Below are 15,847 nucleotides of genomic sequence, written 5' to 3' on the forward strand. Positions count from 1 at the left end.
AGTGAAATAAATGTAACTGGAAAGAGGGAACAGACCTAAGGTCTATGAAGAACCCATGATCAGCAGCCTTGAGGACCCAGGCATAAATATTAATTATCCCTTTATCAACACAAGGTTTCACAAAAGTAATTCTGCCCGAATACACATTCTCTCTGTGGCTTTTCCAGGATTCATAAAGAATTAATATTTAACATTCAGTGTTTTCGTTCCCAGATAACTTTTACAATCTTTGTGGATTTCATTGTTCTCTAGGGGGCCATGGCTGCCACATATTCTGCACTGAATCACAAGACATTTCAGCCAGTCTTAGAGCCTGTTGCAGCTTCAAGTTTAGCTCAACGACGGAGCATGAAAAAGCTAACTTCAACAGACTTATAGATCCACTGGGGCACCTTAGCCAAACTGGAGCAAAGGAAAAGCCAATAAGTGGCTCTATATCTGCCTGACCTGTGATCGAAAGACATATATGGTTTCCTGCTACACTACTTGAATTCTGTAAAAGTCCTTTTTTAAAAGAAAAAAATCCACAGGTTCAGGGGGATTCACACTGTGTTGTTTTACAGGCGGTGTCCATGTTTGTTTAACTTAAACATCAGGGTACATCACAAAGATCATAAAGAATTTCTGTACACTGTCCTTTCAGAGATTTGTTGCAAATATTCTTTACATACTGTATAGTTTTGCTGGGTTCATGAAGAAGTGGTTTAGGGGACCATTACCAATAACCAAGTTGTACGTAGAAAGTGTCAGCGTCCGTATTTTTACCATCAAACCCATTTGTAAAAAATCTGCAAATTCTTACTTAAATTACTTTGTAATTGGGCACTTACTAATGGACTCCATTCATTTAACTCATTGATGCTAGAAGACAAGACTGACCACCTTATTGTGCCAGTGCAAAATGCATTAGTGCTAATATGGGAGAGCTACACTTGCCTGGTGCCAAGAATTGAAAAGCTTTGTGTACAAATATTAAAAAATGGTGTACAGCTGAGACATTGAACTTTGTCCATAAAATTAAAATGATCACTTGTGAACCATACAACTGGATAACAACTGACCTTGTTTAGGGAATGTGTGTGTCTAATGTCAGTATGTATTTCTGTCTATAGCAGTGGTGGAAAACCTGTGGCCTGTCAGAGTAATCTGCTGGTGGGCTGAGACACACTTTTAGATTCACTGTCCGCAGGCACGGCTGCCCGCAGTTCCCACTGGCCGCGGTTCACTGTTCCTGGCCAATGGGAGCTGCGGGAAGCGGCGGCCAGCATGTCCCTGTGGCCCATGCTGCTTCTCACAGCTCCCATTGGCCGGGAATGGCGAACCACGGCCACTGGGAGCAGCAAGCAGCTGTGCCTGCGGATGGTCAATGTAAACAAATTGTCTGCGGCCTGCGAGCAGATTACCCTGACGGGCTGTGTGCGGGCCGCAGGTTGCCCACCACTGGTCAATAGTCATAAGCTTGGGGAAACACCCCTTGATTTCAACATAAAAGATCTTTGTGTTCTGTACTGAGCTATAAAAATGATTGTAAGTGTTCAAGAGTGAGAGCCTGTATAGTATTGGTACTACTTTAGATAGGACATGTGATATATCTCCAAGTAGTCCATATGCTTTTAGTTACCTTGTCTATCCTTCTGTTACTTGACTGAATTATGCCTGTCTATTCCGTGAGGAACATAGGGACTTCACCACTGCTTTCCATCTTTTGACAGTCTCTTACTGTAGTCTTAGTTCTTCCCATATCATTTTGATAGCTTTCTGTTGTGTGTTTCCATGTTGTGCTTGGTCTACCTTGTTGCCTCTTGCCCTCAGGGTTTCAGTCCAACTCCTGTCTTATGTTATGTGGGTCTTTCCTCCATGTATGTTCTAGTTATCTTCATTTTTGTTCCATAATTTCCTGACCTATCAGTATATTTTGTCGTCGTCCAGAGTTTGATTATTTTTTTTCCTGGCCATCTGATATTAAGGATTTGTTTAAGGCAGTTGTTTATGAAAACTTGGAGTTTAGATAGTAAGGTCTTAATTGTCCAAGTTTCAGTGCAATTTATTAAGAATGACTTCACAATGTTGTTAAATATTCAAAATTTCATTTGAAGGGCAAGATTTCTGTTTCTTATTAACTTTAGAGTTATGAAGGCATGTCTGGTTTTTGATATTCTGACTTTAATGTCTGTCCTACCTGTTGTACTTGATATGTGAAATATTGGACCTATTCTATGTCAGGCCCAGAAAGTGTTGGTGTTTCTTGTTCTGTGTTGATTTTCAACCCTACTAATTGTGCATATGCCCAAGGATAACTTGTTTCAGCTTGCATGCCTCTCTGAGCATGGGTTAGCAAGTTGATGTCACCTGCAAAGTCTAAATCTTCTAACTTTTGTGTGAAACTCCATTGTATGCCACTTGATTGTTCTGTGGTCTTTCTCATTACCCAATGTGCTACCAGTAAAAAGATCATGGGTGACATAAGGCATCCTGGTCAGTTGCTGGTAGTAAACTCAATTGGCTTAGCTCACTGTTACTTATTACTTGGCATGTCATATTTTCACAGAAACTCTGTGTGATCACAGATTTCTGAGGGATTCCATAGTGGCATAGCAACTTCCATAAAGCTGTTTTATCCACTGTATCAAAGGCTGTCCATCAGTACCTGGCTATCCCTCTGTATGTGGACTATATTGCTGTTCCTTTGGCAATCTTTTCTGTTGAAGAGCAGTATATTCAATGTTAGCTTATCCTGGATTGTTAGGTAAATTGACATTTCATTGTAGCATATTTGGCACATAGTTTATTAGTTTTATTTATTTAAATGTATGTAATTGCTCCTATGTCCCTTGGCACATGTACAGATACTACAAAAGATAAATGCAAAGACTCATGGCCCTATTAAAAACCCTCTCCTTGGCTAACTACAGGTGAAGCCTGGGAAAATAAGTAAGCCTCGAAGTGTGCCCTTAAAGTCAATAGGTACAGGATTTTGACCAAAGAGGGGGAGTAGGTTCCACAGTTGTGGACCTCACTGAAAATATCCTGCTGCCCTCTCCCTCTCTGAATGTATGGGCATTTAGTTAAGTGTCTCGGTTGACCTGAACTACTTTGGTATCTCTCTCTCTCTCACACTCACACACAGCCCCCAGAGAGAGAGAGTTAATCTGTAGCACTGCCAGGTCCCAAATGATTTTAGAGTTTTCTAAATCAAAACCAACACTTTGAATTGCACCTAGGAGTGAACTAGAACCTCTTGCAATTCTCAGAGGATATGAAATGCTTTATTTGATCACGACGCTTTAGACACTACTACACAATTGTTCTAATATAATAGCATGATAAATATTTTAAATATTATGAAAGTATACCTAGTGATCTACTGCTAAATTTGAACACATTGAGAATCATTATGACCAAAAATCAATTGTTGTCCAGACTTGTCTGCTGTCATTGAATTTTTAATCCCCTAACGTTTTTATAACAGATCATAAAATGTTAATCTGGGGGGAGGGGAGACTTTGCATACTGAGATAATAAAATGGTGTGAAGGGTTTGGGGGGGATTCTGAAATAACAAAAGAAGCAGCAACTCATCCTAAAATATGGAGGTGACTCACTACTTTTTTTGTTGTCATTGGGAGTATTGTAGATATGCTGCTAGTTACTTTTTATTGCTGTGCAGGAGGTAGGAATTGCCTTACTGAAGAATTAAGTATTTTAAATTGGGATGCTTGTTGGTATGGGATGTAATGAATATGAAGAACATGTGTACACTAGTGTCATGCCTGCTACTCAATTTCTCGGGTATAATAGGTATTTGAAATATTAGGGCCCATTTGTACCTAATTTGAGGTGCCTGTTTGAAATGCTTGAAAAATATCAAAGAACACAGCTGCCACATGGGAAACATACTACTTAGAAATAATTCTGCATCTTACAACATTTTTTCATTACTGGAGACCTTTGCGTGCAATTAAGTGTACACCTCTCCATATTTCCCACCTAATATTGTAATTTCATTTGTAATATTAAATATTATTTCTATCAAAATTGAGATCACAAAAAATCAGACTCTAGATGGGGAACAAAGAGCAAAAAGCACATTTAAAAACAAAGATCTATATGTAATATATATTTTAATGTTAAAGTAATAAAAATGAGGGAAAGAGAACATCTAAGATGCTAAGCTTAATTGTCTTCAATTTTCCCCCCGCATAAAGTGGCAGCTGGTCTTTTTTGGTTTTATTCATGAGTGATTTAACAGTGTTTTCATTGATATTTTCACTTAACTTGTTCAGACCCACTGTGCAATAAGCACCTTACAAGTATTGTGCACTAAATAAGTAATAAACAGGCCAAGATACTTAGCATGTAACGGTATCTTCCTGGAGTGAAGGATAGTGTTGTAAAGAAGAAAAATGTACAAAGACATGCTGCTTGGTGAACACACAATTTAGAACACTTTCAAAGTCAACCCTGCAGTTTAGATAAGAACATCACTAAGCTCTACTACGAATGGCACTCCCAGGGCAAAAATAAGGTTTCCCTGGCTGCAATGTTACAGGGGTAACCTTTTCAAAGAGATAAACTGTGTAGACAACACCTTTGTTATATTTGACACAAACATCAGGCATATATGGCATGTCTATTTCCACTTTTATTTTGGGAATAAGGCACACTTATTGTAACTAGTGCAAACAAAATCCTGTCTGGAGACTTACAATTTAATCATGTCAGTCTTTCAGTATCTCTGGGTATTGCTGGAATCCAGAATAATATTTCACCTTCATATTTGCAGAATACCCCCCTACAGTGTTTCATGACACAACCTTCATTAATGCTCTTTTGGGGGTTGAGCTGATTTTTCTCATTTTAAAGGAAAATGCCAGTTTTGCAGAACCCAGTAGTCATGGAATTTAAAAGGTAAGCAACATGAACTCCTCATGAGTAATCTGTGAATTGTTTGAAAATGAAGAGAATTACAATTATTTGAATCTTTTGGTAGGGGCTATTGAAAAGTATAATTTGTGTCATATACATAAAGCTACCACACACAGGGTTGCCAGGTGTCCAGTTTTGGGCCGGAACACCCGCCCCCTCCCACGCTCTGAACCCCTCAGCCCCACCCCGCAGCCCAGAGTTCCCTCCTGCATGCCTTATTTCTGGCCCCATCCCAGAGCCTGCAGCTGCAGCCCTCACTCCCTCCTGCATGCCAACCCCCTGCACCAGCCCAGTGAAAATGAGTGAGTGAGGTTGGGGGAGAGCAAGCATCAGAAAGAGAGGGGATGGAGTGAACTGGGATGGGGCTTGGAGAAGGTTTGGGACAGAGGTGGGGCCCCAGAGAAGGAGCGGGGCAAGGGTGTTCGGTTTTGTGCAATTAGAAAGTTGGCAATCCTAAGACTAAACTGGTTAGCATTTTATTGTGGGTACTGGCTTAAAAATAAGATACACTAATATAGTGAATTTTTTTCATCCTTAAGTCCTTTATAAAAACAGAATAGAGAGCTATTTCTGTAGTGCTAATTACCATCCTACCTAATATGATCCAATATGGGCTAGTATCTCAAATATCATTCCCCAGCAAGAAGCATGCCAAAAGTCATAGTCTCAGTAGTGCAGTTGTAATCAGCCTTTCTTTTCAAATATGTATTCACATAGAGCCTGACCAGCTTCCACTGAAGGAAGTGGCAAGACTCCTATTGACTTCAGTTTGAACTGGAGCAGATCTGTAATAAAAGATGTCATACCCTGTGTGCTGCGGGATTGTTTCACTGAAGTACTGGGTATTTGTAAAATGAAAAGATCTGCAATGTGCTCCTGGCCCCATTACTCAAAAGTTATGTGGTGGCTAAATTGCAGATGTTGCAGAATCAACAGTATCTAGGGAGTTTCAGTATGGGCAGATTGTCTTAAGCCAACATGTTTTGGCTTTTGTGATCTGTTATTGAACACAGGTTGTAGTTTTTTATGCATTTTTCTTATGCTCAAAAGGAGAGCATTCCTTTGGCCCCACTAGGAACTTGTGATGTATGTGGTTCTACAAAAGCTGTCCAATTGCTGGTAGCACAGCTGTATAGCTTAGATGTCCTGCTTAGTGAGTACTTCCAGAGAACACATCTCAAACACATCTCATGGATATGAAAATGAAAGCAAACCCCACACCAGTCAGCTGTTATCTTTAGACTTCTAGCTATAGAGCTGAATTATCCTTATCCTTTTCTCTTTAACTTTGAAAAAATTAATTAAAACAAACTTATACACTCACTGTATATTGTAAGAGTTGAAAATATAAATTAATTGAAACATCCAATAATTAAAACGATTTCTAGCAAATTTTAAGATGTACTTTAACAAACATTCATTGTAGGCATCTGTTCATCAGTGCATTGTAACAGGTTGCTATAACATCAAACTACTTAATTTCTTTTTCAGATGTTACAGTTAGAGGAGGGGGGAGCCTGCAAAAGATTGAGATTAAGTTGTATAAATTGTCCATGAGTGTGGTGATTATCCACACTTAGTCAACAGAATGAGGCTAAAATAGCTATGCAAACAGGGTTTTGTGCACTACTATAACAGTTATGTTTCTTACTCCCAGCCAAAAACTGGAAGCATGCATGTGTTTAAGATAAATGAAAGATTTTTTTTTAGAAGTTAATTTTCAGTGTGTTTAACCTCCTGTTTGATTCAATTGTAGTGATAAAGTGGGGGGAGGAGGGGAATCCTTTACATATATAATACCACAGGAGCAATATATTTGAAAGAACAATTGATCCACAATTACTTATTAAAGCATTCATACATGTTACCGTGTGTGTGTGTGTGTATAGAAGACAAACCATGTACTTGGCTGTATACCACACTTCTGTATTAGCAACGGTTCAATTAAGTGCATTCAGAATACTAGCTGTCCTTATTTTCAGTGTATCTTTTTAAGAATAATTGCTCCCAAACTGCAATATTTTCCTGACTGTTGATAAACCTGCATATTTCTTTGTGAGTATAAATAATACAGAAATTAAGTTGAGGAAAAGCAGCTGTATGGCTAAAGCTGAATAGTAGAGTAACGAGTCTTTTTTTAACCTTTTATAATATAAATCCTTCTCTTATTGGGATTTTTCTGTGTAAGGAAAACAAATTCTTTCATGAAAAGAACAGTTCTGAAAGCTGTATGTAGAGGATCTTTAAACTCTAATTGGCAAGTCTCCTTATTGATAAGTATGTTTCAGAAATAATCATTCAAACTCCATTTATAGTAATCAGCAGTAATTACACCTGTTTTTGTTCGGGTACTGGAAAAAATAGCAAGAAGATATCTCCTTTGCAAGGCAAAGTGTTACTATAATATGTACGTTGCATTAGGCTTATGAACATTTGCTAACTATTGCATTGTCATAATTTCCCAAGCACTTGGCATTCTTGCACTGATACTCTGATTATAGCTAAAACTGTTTTGGCATGTGACTGGGCATAAATCTCAATATATGAAAGGGCATTAAAGTTAAAACAAAGTGTGCAATTCAATTATATGCTGAGGTACTTCAAAGATGAACTTTACAAAAGGTCCCCGTTGTCAGATATTGTAACTATCATTTCCTTCTCTAAACATATTGTGGATTTTGTATCATATTGTATTTATTTCATTTTTTAAAAGATGTTTTCTTTAAAGCTCTGTATATATTGACATTAAAGTTTGCATTGTACTACATTCTTCTCCTTGTAAGGCTGAATCCAGTAGTGCATTATACAGTATGTATTTTTTCTTTTACACTATGCTGCTAAATATTACTCTCTCCTTGAATTACAACATGCCAAAGATGACTTAGAAATTGTATTTATTTTTGTTAAAAGCGTTGTGAATAATTATAGAGGGACAATTTTAAATAGCTGGCAGTTCCTTGGGTACTAGGAAAAAAGTGCAAATTTATACTTTATAACTGACCAAGTGTGATCGTGTGATTCAGAAACTTTCCAAGCCCATTTTAATTTTTTTTTAAAAAGCAGTGAGCCAACTTTCATAAAATAACCTCTACTGTGAGTTGCATTATTTATTGAACCTTGCTGTATATTTCAAGCATAAATCAAAAGCCCATTGTATATTTGTAATCACAGCATAGTGTTTTAAAATGTGTATAGTAAACACTGTAAAAAACATACCTACACAACAGATATGAGTGAAGTATGAACTTAACGGTGGGATGATTCACCACTTCACATGATTTTGGTGTTTTTATTGTGGGTTTCCTGGTTGTTCAAGAAATCCTTTTTATGCTCTACAACAGGGGTAGTCAATTATTTTTTTTGTCGAGGCCCAAATTTCTGGGCCCAGATATAGTCAACGTCCAGACACCAGAGAAAATCATTTAAAAAAATAACTACTAATAGGTAAATAGATTTTTGAGGTCCATTCAAAAGTGTCTGGTGGTCCAGATTTGTCCCATAGTCCATCTATTGACTACCCCGGTCTACAGGAATTGCTTTTTCACAAAAGCTTCGATCCTACTCATGGACATACTTAACTTCAGACATGTGAGGAGCCCCATTGCAACTAGTGGGACCTACTCAAGTGCTGAAAGTTAAATATGGAAATCATTGTTTGCCAGATGAGGGTCTAAAAGCTCGAATTGCAATCCATGTCTCTGACTTCGATTTGAGTTTATTTTAAACTGAACTACCAATGCAAGCTCTTTGAAGAATTTGCCTGGCTCATAGATGAGAGGGCTATTATTGCAGTAGGAAATGGCATAACCAATGTGGAGGGATAAAGATGCTGTTCCCAGACTGTGCTCTTGGTTGCAAGAAAACTGATTCCTTCATGTCCCCAGATTTTTATATTCCTACTATGGGCTCAATTTAAATCTGCTTTCACTGAGCTTGTTCACCAGCTATAAGCCAGGTTGCTCAGTCACACGAGCAAGTTACTGCAAGTACAACTGTCCTGTTCTTGGTTGATATCTGGGACTCCAACAACACATTGTTCTCCTTTTGTGGGGGTAGAAAAGGCATTTCTCATTCAATAGATTTGTAGAGCTCTCCAGGGTGCTTTGGTTGGCCTGCTCATCATCTTTGCACCTGGAAAGTGCTCTGTACGCTGCCAGATACCTCAGAGGTGGTTTCTGAAGAAGCAGCTTCTCCATACTGGCCCCCATAATAGTAAGGAAAGATGGACTCCAGCTGGTGATCACTCCCAGGAAGCATGTAGGGTCCCCTGCTTTATCTCAGGGTGAAAAGTCCAGCTCTATTCAGACCTGCCCCGATTACCTCCCTGGGCTGCTTCTTACCATCACCTTTTACCAGGCCACTTCCCCGCTACCTCTCTATGTTCTATCTTCTCCTGGAGCCAGGACTGACAGGCCTCCTCATGGAATACCCCCATAAATCTCAAACCAAAAGTACAATTTAACCTCTGCCCTCCTTGGGCTTGACCTGTCACTACTCAAGTTTCCCTTACACAGTTCCTCAGTTAAATGCCTTTCAGGTCTCTCTCCTAGGAAGTTCCTGCCTTTTTATCAGGGCTCACCACCAATGCTTGCTCCACCCCAGTGGCTGCTCCTGGTTAGTCCTGGCCTTTTGCCAGACTTCCCTGCTTCAGAGAGGATCTCCCTGGGCCTTCCTCCTTGATCCTGCTGACTTTTCTTCAGTGCCAGGAGAGAAACTGTAGATCTCCTTCCCTTTCTCTGCCACAGCTCCTTCTGCTCCACATGTCCTGCCTTTAAAGCAACCATCCAGATCCTTCCCCGGCTGACCTTCATCTTTGTCTGGCCCATCCTCCAGGTGCAGCCAGCTAGCATAATTGGCCTCTGAGGCCCCATTAACCTGTTCATTGCTTAACATCCCTCTAGCAGTTTGTGGTTCATGAGCACTCCAGCAGGAACAACTTGGAATTCTCCCTGACCTGTGCCAGCTACTGCCAGCAGCTCCTAGACGCTCACGTACCAGAAAAAGCCCCCCCAGCTCCAGCCCTCTGGCCTCCACAGAGCAAGGCTTACTTGTAAGCAACCAAACAAAAACCCAGGCAAGTTGATCCATGCTATAAGGCTGCCTTGTTCTCCACAGTGGACTTTAATGGTAGGATGTCAGGATTTTTTTTTTTTTTGGACAGCTCAGGCAGTTGTCCATTAATGCAAACACCCAGGACAGGGTTTAAGCAATCCTGGCCAAAGTGACAGTTGGCAAGAATGATCCAGTCTTCAGAAGGGCATGATTGTTGCAACTGTTATTTAGCAATCAAGCTGCATACCCTGAAATACTCAGACTAGCTTTTTGAAATGCAGCAGCCCTTCCCCTTAGGATGTTCGTTCTTCAATTGTCCATTTTCAGGCTTCCTGTTCTCCAAAGTGACTCATGTTGGACTGCTCTTTGCTCTTGTGGTGAGGGGACCTGGGGCTGGCTAGTCGTAGATTCCAAGGTCAGAAGGGGCCATTATGATCATCTGGTCTGACTTGCTGGATAGCACAGACCATAGGCCTTAATTTCTGTTTGAATTAGAACATATCAAGGCTTGATTTTAAAGTTACCAATGATAGAGAATCCACCACAATCTTTGGAAAGTTGTTCCATTGCTTAATTACCCTGACTGTTGATATATGCCTTAGTTCTAGTCTGAATTTATTTAGTTTGAACTTCAAGATACTGGATCTTGTTATACCTTGTCCATGATCAAATGTTTGTTCCATGAGTAGGGACCTGTAAACTATGCTCAAAGATGGCCTACATTCTTTGTTCCTAGATGTATACACTTACATCTGCCCATTTTAAAATGCGTATTCTTTGCTTGTTGCCTTGCTTTCCAAATGATCTGGATTGCTCTGATCAGTGACGTGTCCTCTTCGTTTTTTACCACTCCCCCAGTCTGTGTCCTCTGCAAATTTTATCAGGGGTGATTTTGGTTTTCTTCCAGGTCATTGATAAAAATGTTATAGTATAGAGCCAAGAACCAATTACTGTAGGACCCCATTAGAAATACACCTGGTGGATGATGATTCCCTGTTTACAATTAGGCAATTTTTAATCCATTTAATATGTGCTATATTGTTTTTGTATTATTATAGTTTTTAATCACGTCATGTGGTACCAAATCCAATGACTTACAGAACTGTTACAAACACTCTTACCTTTATCAGCAAAATTTGTAATGTCTAAAAAGGATATCAAGATAGTTGGGCAGGCCCTATTTTCCATAAGCCCAAATTGGTTAGCATTAATTATATTACCCTTTTTAATGAGTCCTGCATCAGCTACTCCTTTTGCCCAGGATCTGTGTCAGGCTGTCATGCCTATAATTAGCTGAATCATCCCATTTACTCTTTTTAAATATTGGTTCCCAAATCCTAATCTGTGTGCCTGAGAATCCCCTTTCCCCGCAGGTTCCTGTCCCTGAGCCTTCAGGAGGCAGGAATTAACTTCAAGAACAAATACTACACTCAACAATATAACACACTCATGAGTAGAGACAAGCCCTCTGTTAATATTAGGAATAGATTGGGGGTGGAGGTGGGTCTACAAGGAGTTACACACTTACCCTGGCAGTCATGCAATATGTGCAGACCCTCAACACCCCAGTGTACAGATTAACACAAATAGTTTCAGCCCCAGTCTCCTAGTCCCAAATGGTTCCTTCCAAGTTCCAACCCTTGCGGAGGTCACTGTTGGTTGGGTAGTGTGAACTTGGAGGTGTAGGGGTCTTGGTCTCTGCTGCACGGTTGATGCCTGTAGATCGGGTGACCAGATAGCAACTGTGGAAAAATGGGACGGGGTGGCGGGTAATAGGCACCTGTATAAGAAAAAGTGCCAAAAAACGGGACTGTCCCCATAAAATGGGACACCATTATTCCTAGTTCTTTAAATAGGTTATTTTGGCTTTTAAGGTAAGGGGGAGGGCTCTGAAGCCTACACTCAGGACACATATATGGAGGCACTGACCATGCCATAATCTGGCACTGGTCACAGGCATGGTCAGCGCATAATCTGCACAATTGGCTAGGGCCATTAAAAGTCCAGTTGGTGGCACAACAGAGCTTGTAGGCTCCCTGTCAGGCTCCGTGCAGCTCCTGGGAAGCAACCAACATGTCCCCCCGGTGTGGAGATGCCCAGGGGGGCACAGTGTGCTGCCTCTGCCCCAAGCGCTGGCTTCACAGCTCCCGTTGGCCGGGAACTGCAACCAATGGGAGCTGCAGTGGCGGTGCCTGTGGGCAGGGGCAGCATGCAGAGCTCTGGCTGCCCCTCCACCTAGGAGCCGGAGGAACATGACGCTGCTTCCCGGGAGCACCTGAAGCCCCTCCTGCACCCCAATCCCTTGCCCCCTCTCAGAGCCCCCTGAGCCTGCATCCCAAACCCCTCATCCCTGGCCCCACCTCAGAGCTTGCACCCCAACCCCCTGCCCCAGTCTTGAGCCCCCTCCTGTACCACTAACCAGAGCCCTCCCACATCCCAACCCCCTGCCCCAGCCCAGTGAAAATGAGTGCAGGTGGGGGAATGTAGTGGGAGGGGGCAGGGCATGGGTGTTCGGTTTTCTGCAATTAGAAAGTTGGCAACGCTACAATAGACACAGCTCTACCAATGCTGCTCAGTTTGAAACTGCACCCCACTCTTGCGGGGCCTCTCCTTATTGATGTCTGCTGAACAGATCTGGATAAACATCTACAGAGAACTAGGATGAGCCCACACAATGCACTTTCACTAAATATACTAAATTCTTTTTTTTTTTTTTTTTTTTTTTTGGTGTGGTAAACCAATGCTAATGGATTGTATGAGTTTGATAGCGTGGGTGACCAACGCCCTCTAGTCACAGAACTGGTTATAGTGCAGGGAGTAGCAATACAGCATTCCACCCTATCTTCCCACTTGTTTATGTTCTGGTGCCCAGTGGTTAAAGTGCCCCAGGTCTCAATCCTTGGAAATAAAGTTTATAAAAAGCAAGCTGGGCTGCTGAGGGGTGCACGTTTTTAGTAGCACCTGAGGGAACATCCCCTTGGATTGGATTTTTTCTCCCCCACTTGCTTGTCTCCTGAGGAAGAGCAACTAATCCGGGCTGCTGCAGGAAGCAGGCAAAGCCCTCTTCCCTTCCTCTCAGGAACCAACACCCCAAGCTCATTGGAAGGAGTGTGGGGAGTCCAGCAGCTCAGGGTGGTTCCACTTCCTCTTTCTACCTTCCCACTCCCTCCCTGCAACATCCAGCCTGGGAATGGGGAAAGGAAACCTGATGCAGCCTGTCCCCAACCTGAGAGGGAGTGGGGTGAAGAACCCTGGGAGTTACTGGAGGAGTAAAGGTGAGGCTGGACAGGGCAGAATTGATATGGGGCTGGAGGGCAGGATAGATTTGGGTGTTGGGGCAGAATTGATGGACCAAGGGTATGGGCAGATGTGGGGGTAATGACAGACCCCCTACACACACAAACACACTTTTCAGACTGCTTTAAGCTCTGCCGGTGCCCCACCTACAGGAAATGACAGGTAATCTAAAATGTCATGATGCCTTTATGGGGACTGCCTACAAACATTCTGCGTGTGACTTAGTGATACGGACACTGTCCACTAAATGCTGGTCTGAGCCCACCAACCCATTTTGCATAGGTAAGGCTACAATTTTGTCATGGAGGTCACGGAATCTGTAAGTACCAAAAACCTCTGTGACTTCAGCCTAGGGTCTGGGAGCTGCAGGGTCCCGCCATCTCTGGCAGTGGCAGGGAGCTGTGAGGTACCCACTCCGCCTGAGGCAGGGCCGGCTCCAGGCACCAGTGTTCCAACCAGGTCCTTGGGGCGGCAATCTGCAAGGGGCGGCAGTCCGGGTGCCGTTAGGGCATTTCTGTGGCAGTGGTAATTCTGCAGCAGCCTCTCCCTTCAGCCGCCCCTGGTGGCAAATCGGTGGCAGCTTCTATCTTCAGCCGTCTATGGCAGTGGCAATTAGGCGTGCTGCTTGGGGCGGCAAACACAGTGGAGCCAGCCCTGGCCTGAGGCAGCGGGCCTCCAAGTTGCCATGGGCAGTGGGGGTATCCCACAGCTCCCCAGACGCCATGGCAGGGCAAGGGGACCTCTGCAGCTCTGAGCCCCCATGGGTGGTGGTGGCCCCAGAGCTGCCCAGACCCTTCCCGTTTTATCATGGATATATTTACTAAAAGTCAAGGACAGGTCATGGTTTCCGTGAATTTTTCTTTATTGCCCAGGGCCTGTCTGTGACTTTTACTAAAAATATCCATGACAAAATCATAGCCTTACATATAGGCCACTGCACAGCTCTGAGAGGATAACTTTGGGGTTCTGTTAATCCTACCTAGACGTGACCTAGCAACCAAGACATGAAAGGCTCCTTTTAATTTAATCTGCTCAAATCTGAAGCAGGATTTTTAGCTATGAAAATCAAGTGCATTTACCAACTGCACCACTTAGCAGCCACTACTCAGGGCCTTGTTGTCAGAGAATGTTGACAAAGGAAATCTCCCCTATTCCTAGAACGCTATTCACAAAGCTCTCCATTTATTCCTTTTCCTCCGTACTTCTCCTTTTGGCCATTAGATGGTGCCATTACCTAAATTAAACTAATGGTACTATCAAAGCGGTGCTACATAGTATGACGGGAGTACAAAAAGTATGCTTCATTTACTAGACTGAAAACTCAGGCAGTTAACCTTTCCTCTTTACCATTGAGTAATCCGACTGAGAGTTTACAAACCTTTTTATTTCATTAAATAGATTTTAATCTGTAATAATTATTAAAGTCAGATTATAATTAAATGCTAAATACTAAAAGGGAGGATTGAAATTCAATTTTTTAATTACATTTTTACCCGTAACCATTTTGTGGACAAACCTTTAAGTCTATAATCACGGCAAAGCATGCTACTGGGACATAGCTGTGGAGGTGTGTTGACAAACTAGGCAAACTATCTTTTTGTCTGCCTCCATAAGTCATCATAGCAGATCTCTTGTATTTTTCCTGGATCCCATAGAACCTCCCTAGGTCTTTTCCCTGACCTCTCTGCATCTCATCACCTGTCCGTCATAGGGCAAGTAATGTCTTCTGGCTAGCCTACCTCCTTTTCCAGCCTGCACTTTAAGGAAAGGTTGCCAGAACAGTATGTGTTGTCTGGACAGAACGTTGCGTCTTTCTGCAGCATGGAACCATTTCTTGTTATGTTGTAGGTCTGTGGAAGAATGAGGCCAAATTTCCAATGTTGGTGTATATTTGCATGATTCCTCTTTGTTTTAAACATGCTTCTAGGATATTAATATCAATCTTATGTAAGCCTATGGCCTAAAGCTCCAGAGGGGAAAGAGCACTTTACTTCCTCTATTGCTGAAAAGGGGAAAGTGCTGCCACAGAGAGCTTCATTTGCCTAGGCTACTACCCACAGTTCCTGAAGTGAAACTGGGGAAGTTACCATAAACAAACATGAACTTATGTTTGGAGGAGGGGGATAGTGGGATTCTTATCTTGTGGTAATGAGATCATTTCCAATCAGTAAGGACTATGCTTAAGGTTCCTAAATGCTCTTGGTTCCCTGCTCATGAAAATTTTGCTGCGAGGGATAACTCTGAGCTGAGTGGCCTCCTGTAAGGCCCAGCCTACCCAGAACTTAAAGAAAACTGAACTGCTGAGCTAGTCCAGGTGGTGATGCCTCAGTGACCAGGCAAGCAGCTCCTTTAGGACTGGAGACAGACCCATAAAGAGACACATGGACTATTGCTACTAACTGATTAAAATTGCGAGTGCAGTTTCATGGATTGATGAAGTGATGCAGCCAAGGGACTATCCCCTGTGAGATTCTTGCCAGTGGAGGAGGAGGAGGTTAGATGTGCTACTGCCAAAGTTGCCAAAAGGGGGAGATGGTATTTTATTCTTTATTTGCATATATGTACTGTTGCTG

The 15,847-nt window shown here is 42.1% G+C and overlaps 1 protein-coding gene across 3 annotated transcripts in view; it reads left to right on the forward strand.

The window, feature by feature from the left end:
• Positions 1 to 8,144, forward strand: part of RPS6KA6 (ribosomal protein S6 kinase A6) — an 80,693-nt gene extending 72,549 nt beyond the window's left edge. For all 3 annotated transcript variants that reach the window (XM_073360914.2, XM_073360916.2, XM_073360915.2), the window contains one exon: positions 253 to 8,144. In XM_073360914.2, the coding sequence (XP_073217015.1) occupies positions 253 to 378 (126 nt within the window). In that variant the 3' untranslated portion in view covers positions 379 to 8,144. The remainder of the gene's footprint in view (positions 1 to 252) is intronic.
• Positions 8,145 to 15,847: the final 7,703 nt, after the last annotated feature.

Source organism: Lepidochelys kempii, chromosome 9 (genome assembly GCF_965140285.1).
Source record: "Lepidochelys kempii isolate rLepKem1 chromosome 9, rLepKem1.hap1, whole genome shotgun sequence".
Lineage (NCBI taxonomy): Eukaryota > Metazoa > Chordata > Testudines > Cheloniidae > Lepidochelys > Lepidochelys kempii.